Source organism: Musca autumnalis, unplaced genomic scaffold (assembly GCF_047663935.1).
Source record: "Musca autumnalis isolate F117 unplaced genomic scaffold, ASM4766393v1 scaffold_2, whole genome shotgun sequence".
Taxonomy (NCBI): Eukaryota; Metazoa; Arthropoda; class Insecta; order Diptera; family Muscidae; genus Musca; species Musca autumnalis.
Window position 1 is genome coordinate 252,428,739 of NW_027411755.1, and position 21,166 is coordinate 252,449,904.

Below are 21,166 nucleotides of genomic sequence, written 5' to 3' on the forward strand. Positions count from 1 at the left end.
AAGAAGCGTGGATTTTTAAAAATATTTTTTTCGAGGACATTTAGACCAAGAAGCGTGGATTTTTAAAAATATTTTTTTCGAGGACATTTAGACCAAGAAGCGTGGATTTTTAAAAATATTTTTTTAGGGGACCTTTAGACAAAATAGCGTGGATTTTTAAAAATATTTTTTTAGGGGACCTTTAGACAAAATAGCGTGGATTTTTAAAAATATTTTTTTCGGGTACCTTTAGACAAAATAGCGTGGATTTTTAAAAATATTTTTTTCGGGGACCTTTAGACAAAATAGCGTGGATTTTTAAAAATATTTTTTTCGGGGACCTTTAGACAAAATAGCGTGGATTTTTAAAAATATTTTTTTCGAGGACCTTTAGACCAAAAAGCGGCGATTTTTAAAAATATTTTTTGAGGACCTTTAGACCAAAAAGCGTGGATTTTTAAAAATATTTTTTTCGGGGACCTTTGGACAAAATAGCGTGGATTTTTAAAAATATTTTTTTCGGGGACCTTTAGACAAAATAGCATGGATTTTTAAAAATATTTTTTTCGGGGATCTTTACACAAAATAGCGTGGATTTTTAAAAATATTTTTTTCGGGGACCTTTAGACAAAATAGCGTGGATTTTTAAAAATATTTTTTTCGAGGACATTTAGACCAAGAAGCGTGGATTTTTAAAAATATTTTTTTCGAGGACATTTAGACCAAGAAGCGTGGATTTTTAAAAATATTTTTTTCGAGGACATTTAGACCAAGAAGCGTGGATTTTTAAAAATATTTTTTTCGAGGACATTTAGACCAAGAAGCGTGGATTTTTAAAAATATTTTTTTAGGGGACCTTTAGACAAAATAGCGTGGATTTTTAAAAATATTTTTTTAGGGGACCTTTAGACAAAATAGCGTGGATTTTTAAAAATATTTTTTTCGGGTACCTTTAGACAAAATAGCGTGGATTTTTAAAAATATTTTTTTCGGGGACCTTTAGACAAAATAGCGTGGATTTTTAAAAATATTTTTTTCGGGGACCTTTAGACAAAATAGCGTGGATTTTTAAAAATATTTTTTTCGAGGACCTTTAGACCAAAAAGCGGCGATTTTTAAAAATATTTTTTGAGGACCTTTAGACCAAAAAGCGTGGATTTTTAAAAATATTTTTTTCGGGGACCTTTGGACAAAATAGCGTGGATTTTTAAAAATATTTTTTTCGGGGACCTTTAGACAAAATAGCATGGATTTTTAAAAATATTTTTTTCGGGGATCTTTACACAAAATAGCGTGGATTTTTAAAAATATTTTTTTCGGGGACCTTTAGACAAAATAGCGTGGATTTTTAAAAATATTTTTTTCGAGGACATTTAGACCAAGAAGCGTGGATTTTTAAAAATATTTTTTTCGAGGACATTTAGACCAAGAAGCGTGGATTTTTAAAAATATTTTTTTCGAGGACATTTAGACCAAGAAGCGTGGATTTTTAAAAATATTTTTTTCGAGGACATTTAGACCAAGAAGCGTGGATTTTTAAAAATATTTTTTTAGGGGACCTTTAGACAAAATAGCGTGGATTTTTAAAAATATTTTTTTAGGGGACCTTTAGACAAAATAGCGTGGATTTTTAAAAATATTTTTTTCGGGTACCTTTAGACAAAATAGCGTGGATTTTTAAAAATATTTTTTTCGGGGACCTTTAGACAAAATAGCGTGGATTTTTAAAAATATTTTTTTCGGGGACCTTTAGACAAAATAGCGTGGATTTTTAAAAATATTTTTTTCGAGGACCTTTAGACCAAAAAGCGGCGATTTTTAAAAATATTTTTTGAGGACCTTTAGACCAAAAAGCGTGGATTTTTAAAAATATTTTTTTCGGGGACCTTTGGACAAAATAGCGTGGATTTTTAAAAATATTTTTTTCGGGGACCTTTAGACAAAATAGCATGGATTTTTAAAAATATTTTTTTCGGGGATCTTTACACAAAATAGCGTGGATTTTTAAAAATATTTTTTTCGGGGACCTTTAGACAAAATAGCGTGGATTTTTAAAAATATTTTTTTCGGGGACCTTTAGACAAAATAGCGTGGATTTTTAAAAATATTTTTTTCGAGGACCTTTAGACCAAAAAGCGGCGATTTTTAAAAATATTTTTTGAGGACCTTTAGACCAAAAAGCGTGGATTTTTAAAAATATTTTTTTCGGGGACCTTTGGACAAAATAGCGTGGATTTTTAAAAATATTTTTTTCGAGGACATTTAGACCAAGAAGCGTGGATTTTTAAAAATATTTTTTTCGAGGACATTTAGACCAAGAAGCGTGGATTTTTAAAAATATTTTTTTCGAGGACATTTAGACCAAGAAGCGTGGATTTTTAAAAATATTTTTTTAGGGGACCTTTAGACAAAATAGCGTGGATTTTTAAAAATATTTTTTTCGAGGACATTTAGACCAAAAAGCGTGGATTTTTAAAAATATCTTTTTCGAGGACATTTAGACCAAGAAGCGTGGATTTTTAAAAATATTTTTTTCGAGGACATTTAGACAAAATAGCGTGGATTTTTAAAAATATTTTTTTCGAGGACATTTAGACCAAGAAGCGTGGATTTTTAAAAATATTTTTTTCGAGGACATTTAGACCAAGAAGCGTGGATTTTTAAAAATATTTTTTTCGAGGACATTTAGACCAAGAAGCGTGGATTTTTAAAAATATTTTTTTCGAGGACATTTAGACCAAGAAGCGTGGATTTTTAAAAATATTTTTTTCGAGGACATTTAGACCAAGAAGCGTGGATTTTTAAAAATATTTTTTTAGGGGACCTTTAGACAAAATAGCGTGGATTTTTAAAAATATTTTTTTCGGGGACCTTTAGACAAAATAGCGTGGATTTTTAAAAATATTTTTTTCGGGGACCTTTAGACAAAATAGCGTGGATTTTTAAAAATATTTTTTTCGGGGACCTTTAGACAAAATAGCGTGGATTTTTAAAAATATTTTTTTCGAGGACCTTTAGACAAAAAAGCGGCGATTTTTAAAAATATTTTTTGAGGACCTTTAGACCAAAAAGCGTGGATTTTTAAAAATATTTTTTTCGGGGACCTTTGGACAAAATAGCGTGGATTTTTAAAAATATTTTTTTCGAGGACATTTAGACCAAGAAGCGTGGATTTTTAAAAATATTTTTTTCGAGGACATTTAGACCAAGAGGCGTGGATTTTTAAAAATATTTTTTTCGAGGACATTTAGACCAAGAAGCGTGGATTTTTAAAAATATTTTTTTAGGGGACCTTTAGACAAAATAGCGTGGATTTTTAAAAATATTTTTTTCGGGGACCTTTAGACAAAATAGCGTGGATTTTTAAAAATATTTTTTTCGGGGACCTTTAGACAAAATAGCGTGGATTTTTAAAAATATTTTTTTCGGGGACCTTTAGACAAAATAGCGTGGATTTTTAAAAATATTTTTTTCGAGGACCTTTAGACCAAAAAGCGGCGATTTTTAAAAATATTTTTTGAGGACCTTTAGACCAAAAAGCGTGGATTTTTAAAAATATTTTTTTCGGGGACCTTTGGACAAAATAGCGTGGATTTTTAAAAATATTTTTTTCGGGGACCTTTAGACAAAATAGCATGGATTTTTAAAAATATTTTTTTCGGGGATCTTTACACAAAATAGCGTGGATTTTTAAAAATATTTTTTTCGGGGACCTTTAGACAAAATAGCGTGGATTTTTAAAAATATTTTTTTCGGGGACCTTTAGACAAAATAGCGTGAATTTTTAAAAATATTTTTTTCGAGGACCTTTAGACCAAAAAGCGGCGATTTTTAAAAATATTTTTTGAGGACCTTTAGACCAAAAAGCGTGGATTTTTAAAAATATTTTTTTCGGGGACCTTTGGACAAAATAGCGTGGATTTTTAAAAATATTTTTTTCGGGGACCTTTAGACAAAATAGCATGGATTTTTAAAAATATTTTTTTCGGGGATCTTTACACAAAATAGCGTGGATTTTTAAAAATATTTTTTTCGGGGACCTTTGGACAAAATAGCGTGGATTTTTAAAAATATTTTTTTCGGTGACCTTTAGACAAAATAGCGTGGATTTTTAATTTTTTTTTTCGGGGACCTTTAGACAAAATAGCGAGGATTTTTAATTTTTTTTTTTCGGGGACCTTTAGACAAAATAGCGAGGGTTTTTAAAAATATTTTTTTCGGGGACATTTAGACCAAGAAGCGTGGATTTTTAAAAATAATTTTTTCGGGGATCTTTACACAAAATAGCGTGGATTTTTAAAAATATTTTTTTCGGGGACCTTTGGACAAAATAGCGTGGATTTTTAAAAATATTTTTTCGGGGACCTTTAGACAAAATAGCGTGGATTTTTAAAAATATTTTTTTCGGGGACCTTTAGACAAAATAGCGTGGATTTTTAAAAATATTTTTTTCGGGGACCTTTAGACAAAATAGCGTGGATTTTTAAAAATATTTTTTTCGAGGACCTTTAGACCAAAAAGCGGCGATTTTTAAAAATATTTTTTGAGGACCTTTAGACCAAAAAGCGTGGATTTTTAAAAATATTTTTTTCGGGGACCTTTGGACAAAATAGCGTGGATTTTTAAAAATATTTTTTTCGAGGACATTTAGACCAAGAAGCGTGGATTTTTAAAAATATTTTTTTCGAGGACATTTAGACCAAGAAGCGTGGATTTTTAAAAATATTTTTTTCGAGGACATTTAGACCAAGAAGCGTGGATTTTTAAAAATATTTTTTTCGAGGACATTTAGACCAAGAAGCGTGGATTTTTAAAAATATTTTTTTAGGGGACCTTTAGACAAAATAGCGTGGATTTTTAAAAATATTTTTTTCGGGGACCTTTAGACAAAATAGCGTGGATTTTTAAAAATATTTTTTTCGGGGACCTTTAGACAAAATAGCGTGGATTTTTAAAAATATTTTTTTCGGGGACCTTTAGACAAAATAGCGTGGATTTTTAAAAATATTTTTTTCGAGGACCTTTAGACCAAAAAGCGGCGATTTTTAAAAATATTTTTTGAGGACCTTTAGACCAAAAAGCGGCGATTTTTAAAAATATTTTTTGAGGACCTTTAGACCAAAAAGCGTGGATTTTTAAAAATATTTTTTTCGGGGACCTTTGGACAAAATAGCGTGGATTTTTAAAAATATTTTTTTCGGGGACCTTCAGACAAAATAGCGTGGATTTTTAAAAATATTTTTTTCGGGGACCTTTAGACAAAATAGCGTGGATTTTTAAAAATATTTTTTTCGGGGACCTTTAGACAAAATAGCGTGGATTTTTAAAAATATTTTTTTCGGGGACCTTTAGACAAAATAGCGTGGATTTTTAAAAATATTTTTTTCGAGGACCTTTAGACCAAAAAGCGGCGATTTTTAAAAATATTTTTTTCGGGGACCTTTGGACAAAATAGCGTGGATTTTTAAAAATATTTTTTTCGGGGACCTTTAGACAAAATAGCATGGATTTTTAAAAATATTTTTTTCGGGGATCTTTACACAAAATAGCGTGGATTTTTAAAAATATTTTTTTCGGGGACCTTTGGACAAAATAGCGTGGATTTTTAAAAAAATTTTTTTCGGGGACCCTTAGACAAAATAGCGTGGATTTTTAATTTTTTTTTTTCGGGGACCTTTAGACAAAATAGCGAGGATTTTTAATTTTTTTTTTCGGGGACCTTTAGACAAAATAGCGAGGGTTTTTAAAAATATTTTTTTCGGGGACATTTAGACCAAGAAGCGTGGATTTTTAAAAATAATTTTTTCGGGGATCTTTACACAAAATAGCGTGGATTTTTAAAAATATTTTTTTCGGGGACCTTTGGACAAAATAGCGTGGATTTTTAAAAATATTTTTTCGGGGACCTTTAGACAAAATAGCGTGGATTTTTAAAAATATTTTTTTCGGGGACCTTTAGACAAAATAGCGTGGATTTTTAAAAATATTTTTTTCGGGGACCTTTAGACAAAATAGCGTGGATTTTTAAAAATATTTTTTTCTGGGACCTTTAGACAAAATAGCGTGGATTTTTAAAAATATTTTTTTCGGGGACCTTTAGACAAAATAGCGTGGATTTTTAAAAATATTTTTTTCGGGAACCTTTAGACAAAATAGCGTGGATTTTTAAAAATATTTTTTTCGGGTACCTTTAGACAAAATAGCGTGGATTTTTAAAAATATTTTTTCGGGGACCTTTAGACAAAATAGCGTGGATTTTTAAAAATATTTTTTTCGGGGACCTTTAGACAAAATAGCGTGGATTTTTAAAAATATTTTTTTCGAGGACCTTTAGACCAAAAAGCGGCGATTTTTAAAAATATTTTTTGAGGACCTTTAGACCAAAAAGCGTGGATTTTTAAAAATATTTTTTTCGGGGACCTTTGGACAAAATAGCGTGGATTTTTAAAAATATTTTTTTCGGGGACCTTTAGACAAAATAGCGTGGATTTTTAAAAATATTTTTTTCGGGGACCTTTGGACAAAATAGCGTGGATTTTTAAAAATATTTTTTTCGGGGACCTTTAGACAAAATAGCGTGGATTTTTATTTTTTTTTTTTTTCGGGGACCTTTAGACAAAATAGCGAGGGTTTTTAAAAATATTTTTTTCGGGGACATTTAGACCAAGAAGCGTGGATTTTTAAAAATAATTTTTTTCGAGGACATTTAGACCAAGTAGCGTGGATTTTTAAAAATATTTTTTCGAGGACAGTTAGACCACAAAGCGTGGATTTTTAAAAATATTTTTTTCGAGGACATTTAGACCAAGAAGCGTGGATTTTTAAAAATATTTTTTTCGAGGACCTTTAGACCAAAAAGTGTGGATTTTTAAAACTATTTTTTTCGAGGACCTTTAGACCAAAAAAGCGTGGATTTTTAAAAATATTTTTTTCGAGGACCTTTAGACCAAGAAGTGTGTATTTCAAAGAATAGTTTTTTCGTGGACCTTTAGACCAAGAAGCTTGGATTTTTTTTAAAATATTTTTTTCGAGGACCTTTAGACCAAAAAGTGTGGATTTTTAAAACTATTTTTTTCGAGGACCTTTAGACCAAAAAGTGTGGATTTTTGAAACTATTTTTTTCGAGGACCTTTAGACCGGGAAGCGTGAATTTTTAAAAATATTTGGCTTAAGTCTCGTTTAGGGGCACCTCTCGGATCGGGCTGAAATTTTCACCATAGGTAGTCCTTGGGACCCTGATAACAACTATATATATATTTCCCGGGGGAAGTCCATACTTCCCGAGAGATGGGTCTTGACATTTCGGAAAAGTCCTACTTTAACACCATTACTCTATTTATGGGCACCTCTCGGATCGGGCTGAAATTTTCAACATAGGTAGTCCTTGGGACCCTGATCACAACGATATATATCTTTTCCGGGGGAAGTACACACTTCCCGAGATATGGGTCTTGACATTTTACTATTTTTACTTGGGCAATATGGGCATAATTTGAAAGCTCGTGGTGAGTACTTTTCTTTGCTATTACAACTTTTGCTTCAGATTACAACAATATATAGCTTTTTCGGGAGGAGTCCATACTTCTCGAGATAGGGGTCTTGAGATTTTACTATTTTTACTTGGGCAATATCGGTATCATGTTAAAGCTCGTGGTGAGTACTTTTGATTGCGACATTGGTTCTCGTCCATAGAAGAAAGTCTTAAATCCCGGCCGAAGGCCGGCTACATAAAGAAAACTTATAATTTTGGAGAAACTTCTGTTCGCGTAGCCCACTTTTGCTCCTGTCCATAGGAGAAAGTCTTAAATCCCGGCCAAAGTCCGGCTACTTACAGAAAACTTATAATTTTGGAAAAACTTTTGTTCGCGTAGCCCACTTTTGCTCCTGTCCATAGGAGAAAGTCTTCAATCTCGGCCGAAGGCCGACTACTTAAAGAAAACTTATAATTTTGGAGAAACTATATATTGTTGTAATATGAAGCAAAAGTCGTAATAGCAAAGAAAAGTACTCACCACGAGCTTCAAAATGATACCCATATTGCCCAAGTAAAAATAGTAAAATGTCAAGACCCATATCTCGGGAAGTATGTACTTCCCCCGGAAAAGATATATATCGTTGTGATCAAGGTCCCAAGGACTACCTATGGTGAAAATTTCAGCCCGATCCGAGAGGTGCCCATAAATAAAGTAATGGTGTTAAAGTAGGACTTTTCCGAAATGTCAAGACCCATATCTCGGGAAGTATGGATTTCCCCCTTGAAACATATATATGGTTGCGATCAGGGTCCCAAGGACTACCTATGGTAAAAATTTCAGCCCGATCGGAGAAGTGCCCCTAAACGAGACTTGTTCCCAACAGGGTTTCGGAGTCGAGGTATTTTTGGCTCGACTCCGACTCCGACTCCAGGCGAGTTTTTTTCACGACTCCGACTCCGACTCAGACTCCGGGTCGACTCCGAGAGTGAATTCCTATATCACTAAAAATGAATAAAATGTGCACAAATTTTTAATATTTTCCTATATTTTGGCCTATATAGGCTAATGTCCTAATTTCCTTACATATTCATTACTGTTTCTGAAGAATCTTACATTGAAATATAGCAAAGTTCGAAAGTTTTTGCCAGTTTTCCATTTGTTGCACTAGTATATTCTGGGCGGAATTCTTTCGCGTGAGAAAATCTTTAAGCTTTCAAAATATGTGAAAATGATGGGGCAATACAAATCGTAAGGACTACATGCAATAAAAACTATAAGCAATTCACGACTAAGTTTCAAACTGGATGTAAGCCAACATTTTAGTGTGCTTAGCCTTATAAGGAGACCCCAAGTTGTAAAGCTTAATAAAAGCCATTTTTCTTAATTTTTTTTTCGAGAAAAACTACGTATCTTTTTGGCAGATTTTTTTCTTCATCTGAAAGAGAAAAATATTACGAAACCCTGTTTTTATTAAAGCATTTTGCGGTGCCCACTCTATCTCGAAAACTAATAAACCAATTGTCATATATTTTTGTGGCCGATTTCGAGAAAAACACAGTTTATATGCTGCATACAAAATTAAATAAATTGTTCCCACCCAACGATTATTCTGAGGCATTATTGTTCCGATCGACTTTAAAAATTTGACCACATATTATATGCTTTTTTTTGAAATTTACAAATAGGGATTAAGGGGTGATCCCTATTTGTAAATTTCAGAAAAAAACTAAAATTCAGCGCTCACATTTTGAATTTTGGTGTGGGTGGAGTGGATAATTTTATTGAAATATTTGAGACTAGCAAAATGCCCGCTACTTCGTAAGCGGAAAAGGAATAATAATAATACAAATAAACAATATTTAATATGGAGAAAACAGAAAATGTTGATGTTCTAATACCTATTTGAATTGATATTTAATTTCTTTCAAGTACTGCTCGTATACGTTTTGTTCGAATTTCAAAAAAAGACCTCTACACTTCAGCAGCGGCCTACATTTTAAATTCCAGTCCATGTTTTGTTAGAACGGAATGGGTATTTTGAAAATTTTATCCACATTTTCCAACCAAATTTTAGAATTTATCAAAATGTAGAAAACCATTATTTAGAAGATGTTACCCTATATAACAGTTAATTTTTGAGACATTTTATTTTAGGTTTTTTTTTTCTCCGGACGTAAAAACATTCTTGTAAAACATTAGCTGCATAGATCTACTTTTTCAGATGAACTTACTACATCGTTTAGAATAGACAACAAAGATAAAAACAACTTTGTTGAAAAGGTACGTTTGATTTTTTGATTTCAGTATATTAATTAGAAACCGAATTCGTGTTACAGTTTTAGCTCTACATGTTCACCCAATGTCAACGGTATTACATGTAGAAACCTTTCATACATTTAAAGGCGGATTTAAATGAACATTCGGATCCAATCTCAACAGTTATCCTCATAACAAATTTCATTATTGATTCACCCAATACCAGTGCTTCAATATTTAGTATTATATAATACTTCTAGTACACTTATTGTACGACGAACTCTAACAATGAACCTGACAAATCAATAATATATCAGAATTTCACTTCTATTCCTTAGCCCAATACCAAATTTATTGCAATTTTGTACTTTTCACGCACTAATGATGATATAATTCCATCTTCATTGCTACACCCAATATCAAATTTAATAGCATTCAGTACATTTCGCATTTCTCAATAAATCATCCAGCCCTAAGCCTAATTTTATAATTTGTATGCATTTCAAAGAATCCGTATCTACACACAGAGAAGAGATATTGTTGGAACAATCATATTCTAAGAACAAAATAGTGTATTTTAAAAATCTGAAAATATATATTGTTGTGTCAACCATATATTGGATATGATTGTTCCAACAATATTTTTTCTCTGCGTGTAAACACCAACACAATCCCTCATTCAACAATTCGAAATTCCACCTATATCCCATCATGCAACACCAAACTGGTACCAAATTTAGTACTTATAGTATATAGAAGTTTAAAAAATTACTTCCTTTTATCCAAAACTATATCTTAATCGCGATTTAGTATTTTTCGTATACATTAGTACGAATTTCCAAAACTTCCCCTTTATCTCCACTCTAAACGTCAACTGCTATACTAATACCGAATTTCACAATTTCAGCTCTACCCCTTTACACAATAACAATTTGGACCAAACTCTGTGCCATTTAGTAATTTTCGTACACTTATTGTACGTATATCCACAACCACATCCATATCTCAACTCTACACCCCAACAGCGGCTATAATACCAAATTTCCGAATTCCACCTCTATTCATAATACCATTAAAACTTTTCGTATGAAAGTACGAATTTCAATAACTATCTCCAACAGTAATTGCGAATTTCAGGATTCCACCTCTATCGGTCCACCCAAATCTAAATTGTACCAAATTTAGTACCATTTAGTACTTTCCGTACCCATAAGTACGAATTTCCGAAACTACCTCAATCTTCAATCTTAATTTCAAATTTCGGGATTACAGCTCTATCCGTCCACCTAAATTTAAATTTGACCAAATTTAGTACTTTCCGTACCCATAAGTATTCCGAATTTCCGAAACTACCTTAATCCTACACTCCATAAGTAGTCTTAATTATAAATTTCAGGATTCCAGCTCTATCTGTTCGCCCAAATCCAAAATGTACCAAACTTAGTACCATTTAGTACTTTCCGTACCCATAAGTACGAATTTCCAAAACTACCTCAATGCTACACTCCATAAGTAGTCTTAATTATAAATTTCAGGATTCCAGCTCTATCTGTTCGCCCAAATCCAAAATGTACCAAACTAAGTACCATTTAGTACTTTCCCTACCCATAAGTACGAATTTCCGAAACTACTCAATCCTACACTCCATAAGTAATCTTAATTCCATATTTTAGAATTCCAACTCTATCCGTTCACCCAAATATAAATTGTACCAAATTTAGTACATAAAGTACTCTCCGTACCCATAAGTATAAATTTCCAAAACTACCTCAATCCTACACTCCAAAAGTAATTAAATTCCAAATTTCTGGATTCCAGCTCTATCCGTTCACCCAAATCCAATTTGTACCAAATTTAGTACCGTTTACTACTTTTCGTACCCATAAGTAAGAATTTCCAAAACTACCTCAATCATTCACTCCATCAGTAATCTTAATTCCAAATTTCAGGTTTCCATGTCTATCTAAATCCAAATTGTACCAAATTTGGTACCATTTAGTACTTTTCGTACACATAAGTCTGCATTTCCAAAACTACGCCCATATCTCAATCGTACACTTCAACGGTAATCTAAATTCCAAATTTCAGGTTTTCAGCTCTATCCGTTCACCCAAATCCAAATTGTACCAAATTTAGTACCATTTAGTACTACTTGTACACATAAGTACGAACTTCCAAAATCATTTGTTTATATGAGCACCACTTCCCAACCTTGATTCCCATACCAAATATGAAGATTGTAGCTTTATCCGCTCAAAATATACAATTGGTACCAAATTTAGTAACTTTTCGTACCCTTATAGTTCGAATTTCCAAAAACCCTGTAGTACATCTTTCTAACTATCCATCAGTGACCCTCATTCCAAATTTCAGAATTCTAGCTCTTCCCGTTTGCCTAATACAAAGAGTACCATATTTAGTACCTTTTAGTACTTTTCGTACCCTTCCAGTTCGAATTTCCAAAAACCCAGCCTTATCTCACCCCTACACACCAACAGCAACCCACACTCAAAATTTCAAGCTTCTACCTTCAGCCGTTTCGTCTGGGCGATGATCTGTCAGTCACTCACTCACTCACTCATCACTAAGCTCTTTTATATATATAGATATATTGTGTACACCACTCAGCACGTAGGCAGATGGATGTTTTTTTGGAACTGAAAAATTAGCAAACGATGAGATTTCGTACATGAAAATATTCTACAAAAATGTTGCTAGAAAAATTTTATGTAGGGTCGGTCCACTAGGATAAGAAATCGACATTGTAATGTCATGTCATTTCATTGTCCTATATCACTTTTACCCGATCCTTTCTCATGAAAACTTTATGATTATGTATTTCATTGAATTTCGTATATGCAATTAATTGTGTAGAAAACTCGGATACACATCAATTATATCTGTTCCTGGCGGACAGATCCCGTTATTTGAATGTCTCCATCTAAAGCCCTCATTGAGTATATAATGAATCCTATGAGATCATTTGGGGTTCTCAATTGGGGATATCATTCACAAAAGGAATTGTCCTCCCCCAGATCTTAACTTTCATTTTGTGTCACAGGGTATTCACTAAGATTTCCCATAGAGACCACAATGTCTTTAATAGAAGACAAGGATGATTTCTCATTAAAAACAAGATGAGAATACCAGTAGACCTTTGTGAGAAGACCAGTAAGAAATCTGACGAAAGAAGTTAAGGGTCCAATCTTAATTCGATCTCAGAGGATAGTAAATATCCTGTGAAATTTCATTTTACTTAGTATAATATATAATTTGCATATATATTTTCTTATACCTTTCTTTTAAAATAAATAATGATTTAAAAAAATGTTCTTGTTCCAAATTTAATGTTATATTTCTATAACGTGGAAAAAAATTTGCCCGGAGTCGGAGTCGAGTTATTTTTTTCGACTCAGACTCCGACTCCGACTCCAGCAAAATTGCTCGACTCCGACTCGTAGACTCCGACTCCGACTCCGAAACCCTGGTTCCCAAGAATATTTTTCGAAGGAACTTTAGACCAAAAAGCATGGGTTTTTAACCCAGATATGCCCCTTGCTTGATCGTGATCATTTTAAAAGTATTTTTATATTATTTTAGAAGCAAATGTGAAATAATAACAGTATGTTTATATGTTTTTTAAAAATTTTTTTGAAAAAAGTGGTTTTTGAGGCCACTTTTGGACACAGGGTTTTATCTTATAACTGGGAGTTATGGGACACAAAACATTTGACATATAGTCCAAAGACACCTTTTCGGCATCTAGTTAACGTTTTTTCGTAGTAGGCTCCACATCGTGTATGTTTTCGTTATAAAACTACCCAATAATTAATCGGTCATAACGCAAATCATTGTAAAAACTAAGCGATAGGTGGCAACTTCGATGAACTAGACCTCAAAACTCAAAAATAGTAGCTCAATATAATGGAATCACATAATATCCCAAGAGCTACAGATGTGTACTGAGTATATCACCAAAATAAACGGTACTTTGATAAACATAACATATCAAATTAGCAAGAATTTTGTGTGTCCTATATATAGGACGCTGGGCATATCTGGGTTAAGAAAAATTTTCCGAGGAACTTTAGTCCAAAAGCATGGATTTTTAAGAATGTTTTTTCCGAGGACCCTCACACCAAAAGTCATGGATTTTTAAGAATATTTTTTCCGAGGACCTGTAGAGCAAAGCGTGGATTTTTAGAAATATACTAGCAGACCCGGCGAACTTCGTCTCGCTATTAAGGAATAAAATTTCATACAAAAACTCAATTTTCGATTTTTCCAATTTTCCGACTTTTCCAGAGGGATTTTCCAAAATCTTCTTCCGCAAAGACCTTCTCCTCGAAAATGGGAAAAACTGACAAAAAATTTTACTGAAATCGGCCTAGCCGTTCTCATTTTATGAATTACTATACATTTTTTACACCATTTTTATATATATAGATTTCTCAAGGACCTTCAGAACAAAATGCGGAGACTTTTAGGATTATATTTTGGAGGACCTTTAGGCTTGAATTTTTAAGAGTATTTTTTATTGAAAAGCTTTAGTCAAAAAAGGTTGCATTTTTAAGAATATTTTTTTCGAGAAGCTTTAGACAAAAACAGAGTGGATTTTTAAGAATATTTTTTTCGAGGACCTTAAAACAAAAAGCGTGAATTTTTAAGAATATTATTTCGAGGACCTATAGACCAAAAAGAGTGGATATTTAAGAATAATTTTTTCGAGGACTTTTAGACCAAAAAAGCGTGGATTTTAAAGAAAATTTTATCCGAGGACCGTTGGACCAAAAGTCTTATCTGGATATAAATGCTTGTTACTTAATCCAACGAATTCACGTTCATTGTCGTTTTTCGGCCCACAAAAAAAGGAAACCATTAAAAATACAAATTTTTGGTACATCTGAAAATATTCCAAATTCCATTTGTAGTTTTTGATTCACTAAAATTCATTAGAAATAATTTTTATTGTCCTCTTTTGTCCCCCTAAACTATTTTATTGCAGCGCAAAGTCCACCAAAAAAACATAAAAAATATAGTCTTTTATAAATAGAAATCACATTAATTGTTATTGTCTTATGCCGACATGACCTACTTACCTCGTTGTTTTTCGTAAACTATCACGACGCCGAACCAAAGGTTCATTCTCCTTATTATCACCACCATCTTTACGGCTGGCCCTTCTCTTCATATACGGACTGGCATCATAGTCCACATAATCCTTGTCAACATCGGCGGCATTGGCGGCTGACAAGTGTTTCTGTTCCAATTTCTGGGCATTCAACAACTTTGTTGTTTCAATAACTTTATTGTAAATATTCTTAACCAAGATATCTTTGGCAAAATCGGCGGCAAATTCTCCGCCATGTCCATCGAATACGGCAAAAAATGAAATGCCTGTATTATTGTTAATGTTCTCCTCCAAAATAAAGCTGCAAGTAAAAATACAAAACAAAAAAAAAAAACAGAAACAAAAATTATTAATAAATTAAAATAGATAATATCGGTGTATTAAGAAAAATGAAATAAATTTTCTTGGCTATGGTTTTGTTTTGTTTTTGAGGGCGATTATTATTCATATGTTTTTTCTCAAAAATAAGACTATTCGCTATATACTATCTATATCTATATGTGCGTAGTGTTTGGCGCTTATTAACCCCCACAAAGCAATTGTGGATCATAACTGTCAGCCAAAAAGGAAAGTGGAAACAAATTTGCAAAAGTTATTTTCCGACAAATTGAAATTATTAATTTAAATTTAGGGAAAGGCGCATTAAAATTGTTTACTTGAAAAGAACAGCAAAAATTGGAACAAAATATGAGAAAAAACAATAAGATCAACAAACATCATCACCAATTGCCATAGAACAAAGCCATAAATCACTGCAGCCTGGCTAGCCGCAGCTACATTTTAATCAACAACAAGAACAACGCAAAAACAATGACGACAGATTCTGGATTCAGGTCCATTTAAAATCAGCACCCATAACAAGAAAAAACACAAAAGCAGATACATCAAAGCGCAGCATTTTGTGGTGACTGTGATGAGATGGCGTTGGTTTCGTCGTGGCCGCTGCTGCCTCACTAATAATAATAAACAAAATAGAATCGATTCAAATATCTATCAATTTCTAGTCAATTTGATAACAACAAAGGCAACTGGACTTCTTGAAATTGCAATTATTTATTGCGATGTATTGGCGACCTTAAAAAACCAACAACAACATTGAAGATTGCAATTTTTACGTATTAACAAAATCTGTGTTCTTTGGGGTTTATACATGTAGAAGTTGAAGGAGATTGAAATAGAAATGGAAGACAATGATAGGACGGTAGCAAATGTCACCACGAAATGCAAATGTCACCACCACTTCGGTGCGATATTAAGACCACAACCTTCAAAATACCGAAAATCGGGAGGTACCGTTCACGTTTCTTGGATTCTTTGGTGGTTGCAAAAATAGTTTAAAAAAAATCAAAGTTTCTTGGTTTGTTTGGTGGTTCCAAAATTTTTTTGAAAAATCCACGTTTCTTGGATTGTTTTGGTTTTAAAACGGGCTTCGGTAGTAGCATTTTAAAACAACAGCAATACACACCAGTTCCGTACATATTCGGAACTCAAATTACTCCAATGTTCTGGCGGTCATATTCAATACCTTTTATAAGTCGCCTGCGCATGTAACATCTTTCCCTAGCCAGCAGCACTTGGGGAGCAAATAAAGAATGCACATTGAAGAATTTACAAACCTGCCTGAATGCAACACTCAGAACTGTAAGATATTGTCTCCTTATGTCTTCGGTGGACCACCTTGATGAAGATGCTAAGATCTCGCATGATACGCTGCACTTTTTAATCTGCCCAGACAAATCAACTCTTCAGAATGTTCAGTATACAAAGGGCAGGGCAGACATAACCATCGTGTCACCTTGTCTGACAAATGACGTTACCTGGCAACCCGTCATTTCCCTTGGATCAGACCATCTCCCCATAATTGTCTCCATTAGCAGACCGCCCGATTTCATTACCTCTGAACGCCGCAAATTCGTCAATCATAAGAAAGCTGATTGGCCGGGTTTCAGAGAGTTCACCAATCACCGCTTCAGATAACTGCCCAATCCTTCTGATGTTCGGCTAGCGGAAACGACGTTCCGAGACATCATCACTGCTGTAGACGCTCGCCATATCCCTGCTGGTCGAATACCCGAAGTAAGACAAAACTTCCCAGCAGAGTCGACGGGATTAGCAAATGAGCGTGATGAGCTTCTCCGAACCAACCCCAATGACCCCAGAGTCAGGGAGCTGACACTGGAAGGTAACAGGCTGGTCGGCGAGCATAAGCGGAACAAATGGTTAAATCATCTGAAAAGCTGCAACATTGGAGCCGGTATAGGGCAACGGTTAAGTCACTCTCGAACCCTGGAAGAAGGGAAGATAGGACCTCTGTCACGTTTGGCGACGTTACGTTGACTGACCCGAAGAGGTGCGCAAGTTATTTCAATCGACAGTTTGTCGAGTTCCCCCAAAATTGACAGGGCGAATAGAAGAGTATTACGTCGCATCAGATCTCTTCCTGCCGAGGAGGAACCACCACAGTTTACAATGGATGATGTTGCCAATGCCATCAGGAACGCTAAATCATCCAAAGCATTGGCCCCTGATGGAATCTCCATGGTAATGCTGAAGCAACTGGATGAGCCGGGAGTGGATTATCTCACTAAAGTTCTGAACTTGTCGCTATCCACCCTCATTGTCCCCGAAGTCTGGAAAATGGGCAGGGTGGTCCCACTACGGAAGCCCGGCAAGGATGCCAGCAAAAGTGAACCGTACAGGCCGATTTCGCTTTTGCCGCCCGTAGCAAAGACCCTTGAGTCATAGTCCTCCCCAGTATAAGAAATAGCTATCAAGTTGCCGATCATCACCATGGATTCCGTAAGAAGCACAGCACGACAACTGCTCTGCACGCCATTGCCACACATATTTGTCAAGGACTCAACCAGATACGGCCGTGCGATAGAACAGTGATGGTGGCGCTTGACTTATCAAGAGCCTTTGATACAGTCAGACACTCAACGCTGTTGGAGGACATTGAGCAGACAACCCTCCGGCCAAGCTTGAAACGTTGGATAGTCAATTATAAGTGTGGACGCCAGTCGTACGTGGAATTCCGGAACAAGAAGTCCAAACCCCATAGAGTAAAACAGGGAGTTCCCCAAGGTGGGGTGATATCTCCGGAACTATTTAACCTCTACCTCTCCTGTATCCCGCCCCTCTCCAGAAGGCATCGAGATCGTAACGTATGCGGATGATTGCACGATCCTGGCGTCAGGCACCTATCCTAATGACATCTGTGAGAGACTAAACAACTATTTAACCGATCTTACCACCTTTTTCCATTCGAGGAATATGCAGATTTCCGCTACAAAATCAACAGGCACTCTGTTCACCACATGGACAGCGCAGTTTGGAAGAGAATTGAATGTCGTGGTCGTCGGTAGCAGAATTCCGACCACAAACTTCTCCAAATTTTAGGGGTCACATTCGACACTACTTTCACGTCGTGCGCGCACTCCACAGCTATCTGCGACAAACTGAAAAGTAGCAACAACGTCCTCAAGTCTCTAGCCGGCAGCACTTGGGGTGCAGATAAAAAAACCTTGTTGACCACATATAAAGCGATAGGTCGGTCTGTGGTAAGCTATGCGGCGCCAGTCTGGTCCCCGAGATTATGTGATACGAATTGGAAAAAGATTCAAACTTGCCAGAATGCCGTCCTGAGAACAGCAACAGGGTGCCTCCTCAAATCTTCAGTGGACTATCTACATGAGGAGGCAAAGATTCTTCCAGTAAAGCAACACAATGAGATGCTTTCGTTGCAGTACCTGCTTGGATGTTACCGTGTGAGCCATCCCAATCACCATCTTGCGGGTAGGCCAGACACATTCAGGCAGATCAGGAAGGATATCCATGCTCTAGAGGGAGAGGTCCAACGATACAGGAGAGAACCCCTAGATCAACAAGCATATCAAGCAGGTTTCAATAGCATTCACTCGGACGCAGTTGCCAAGGCCTTAAGCAATTATAATGTGAATAAAGTACTCGGAGTACATCCCCCATCTATCGCAGCTGAGGAGCGTCAGCTGCCACGACAAACCAGAGTAGTTTTGGCTCAACTACGCTCGGGTTATTGCAGTCGCCTAAATTCGTATTGGGCGGAAATCGATCGCGCCGTGCAAGACATCTGCCCAGTATGTGGCATGGGCCCGCACGACACAAAACACCTTTTCAACTGCCCAGCCAAACCTACTCATCTAACTCTAGTGGATCTGTGGTTACATCCCAACGAAGCAGCCACTTTCCTGGAACTGGAGATAGATAGACCCAGAGCCAGATTGAATAGAAGAACGAACATACAAACATAATAACAAACACTGGTACAACAACAACCAGTATATAGAACAGGTTGAGGCCGCGGATAAATTTTAAACTTTATTTCGGATAGTTCTTGCAGTACTCATTACAACAGTAATTTTTTGGAAAAACAACCCATACTGGGTTTGCTTCTTTTCGTAATGTCGCAGGTTGAGGGTATATCTCTGTCGGCAAAGGAGACTGATAATACTTTTTTTGTTGTTTTTGGGTACGATTGTCGGAACATAAGTTTTCAGGAGATTGGTAGCGTTGTCGTTTAAACACATCTTTTAAAGATTCGTATCACTTAGCATAGACACCCAGCAATGGAGCAATGTAATTGATGACCTAAATTTCATTGTGGCATGGGCCCGCACGACGCAAAACACCTTTTCAACTGCCCAGCCAAACCTACTCATCTATCTCCAGTGGATCTGTGGTTACATCCCATCGAAGCAGCCACTTTCCTGGAACTGGAGATAGACCCAGAGCCGGATTGAACAGAAGAACGAACATACAGCCATAATAACAAACACTGTTACAACAACAACAACAACAACAAAGGGCAGGGCACTGAAGATGTTCATCAGAATGAAAGTTAGATGCAGTTGGTCTGCATAATCAAGAAAAGATCATTCCAGAATCATCTCAGTCAAAGGGTAAGATGTTTGGCTGAGGCGATTCTGCGTAAAAGCTTGGAATTAATATCATAAAACCAATATTATTCAAACTATTATTTCTCTTGTTTGAATATCCCACATTAGTCTTAGCGTAAAAACCACATAGTATTGGTATTTTAGTTATTGGTTGTTTTGGAAACCTCTGCAAATTACCACTTAGTCACTTAAATTTTGTCTCTACCCTCATTTTTATCAGAGTAATTATTCAAAATCTTAACACGATTTATTGTGTTCTGTGGATTATAGCAAAGGTCGGTTGTTATAATTTCGTTATCAATTAATGTCATCATCAAATTGCAATTATATGTTCGTTCTGGAATAATGTCTATTCGGTAGCAAAATCATCATCAAAATAATTGATGTGATATTGGAATATTTTAATGGAATGATATTGATGAGGAATTACATCAATGGTGATTTCCATTAGAGTCTACATTTAAGTATAGGTCTCACTATATTGTGACGAATGACATTCCCTTCATTAATTTTTGGGCGAATGAAGGGAAATATGGAAATTCTACTGTCCCCTAAATCTAGCATTCAAGGTTTATAAGTTTAAAAAGAAGGAGAATCTATATAAGAACATCATTAAGTATACTAAAATCCTATGAAAGAAACTATTAAATTACCCACACCAAACTGGCTAATGAATGCCACAGAACTTTTTTTTCTAAAGGGCTATTTTTAATAATGGGTAATACTTTTACCGCATATGGCAATGGTTTGGTTTTTAAATTAATAAAAGTAAAATAAAAATAAAATTTTTATTTCTTCGTAATCTGTCACCAAGTGTCTAGACAGTAAAAACCCGAACTAATTTGATTAGGAGGAAATGGCTTTCAATGCTAAATCAAAATAAAAAAAATATTTGATAATGGCAATTCAAATAAAAGTTCATCATAGCTTTCTTATCAGTCACATTGAAATAAAATAACACAAAAAACATAAAATAGACAAACTATTTGCATATTCATTGGAATGTTAATAACCTAATCATAGTATATTGAAAAAAAGTACTAAAACACTTCATTATTTTTAATTCTTTTAATTTTGCAGACTTGACTTATCTTAGGAAAACGTTTAAAAATGTCATTGTTAAGGTAATACTATATGACTCCGTATTTTTTGCCTCCTAAGATTAGATTACATTGGCGTAATCAATGAGTTGTATATTATCACATAACTACTTATAGCATTAATTTAATAAAGTAGAAAAGGGTGAACATAAAAAGAAATAAATTGAAATAAAATAAGTAAGAAAGAATCAGTCGACTTTGCCGTACAAAAACCAGTAAGGAAAGGATCAAAGTCGGGCGGGGCCGACTATATGATACCCTACACCACTGTGAATATATAAAATATAAATC

The 21,166-nt window shown here is 34.6% G+C and overlaps 1 protein-coding gene across 13 annotated transcripts in view; it reads right to left on the reverse strand.

Annotated features, from left to right (window-relative positions):
- The window catches only part of LOC141395466 (protein phosphatase 1L), a 76,836-nt gene that overhangs the window by 7,787 nt on the left and 47,883 nt on the right, over nt 1–21,166 (reverse strand). For all 13 annotated transcript variants that reach the window (XM_073971355.1, XM_073971343.1, XM_073971344.1 and 10 more), the window contains one exon: nt 14,810–15,142. In XM_073971355.1, coding sequence (XP_073827456.1) covers nt 14,810–15,142 — 333 coding nt within the window. The remainder of the gene's footprint in view (nt 1–14,809; nt 15,143–21,166) is intronic.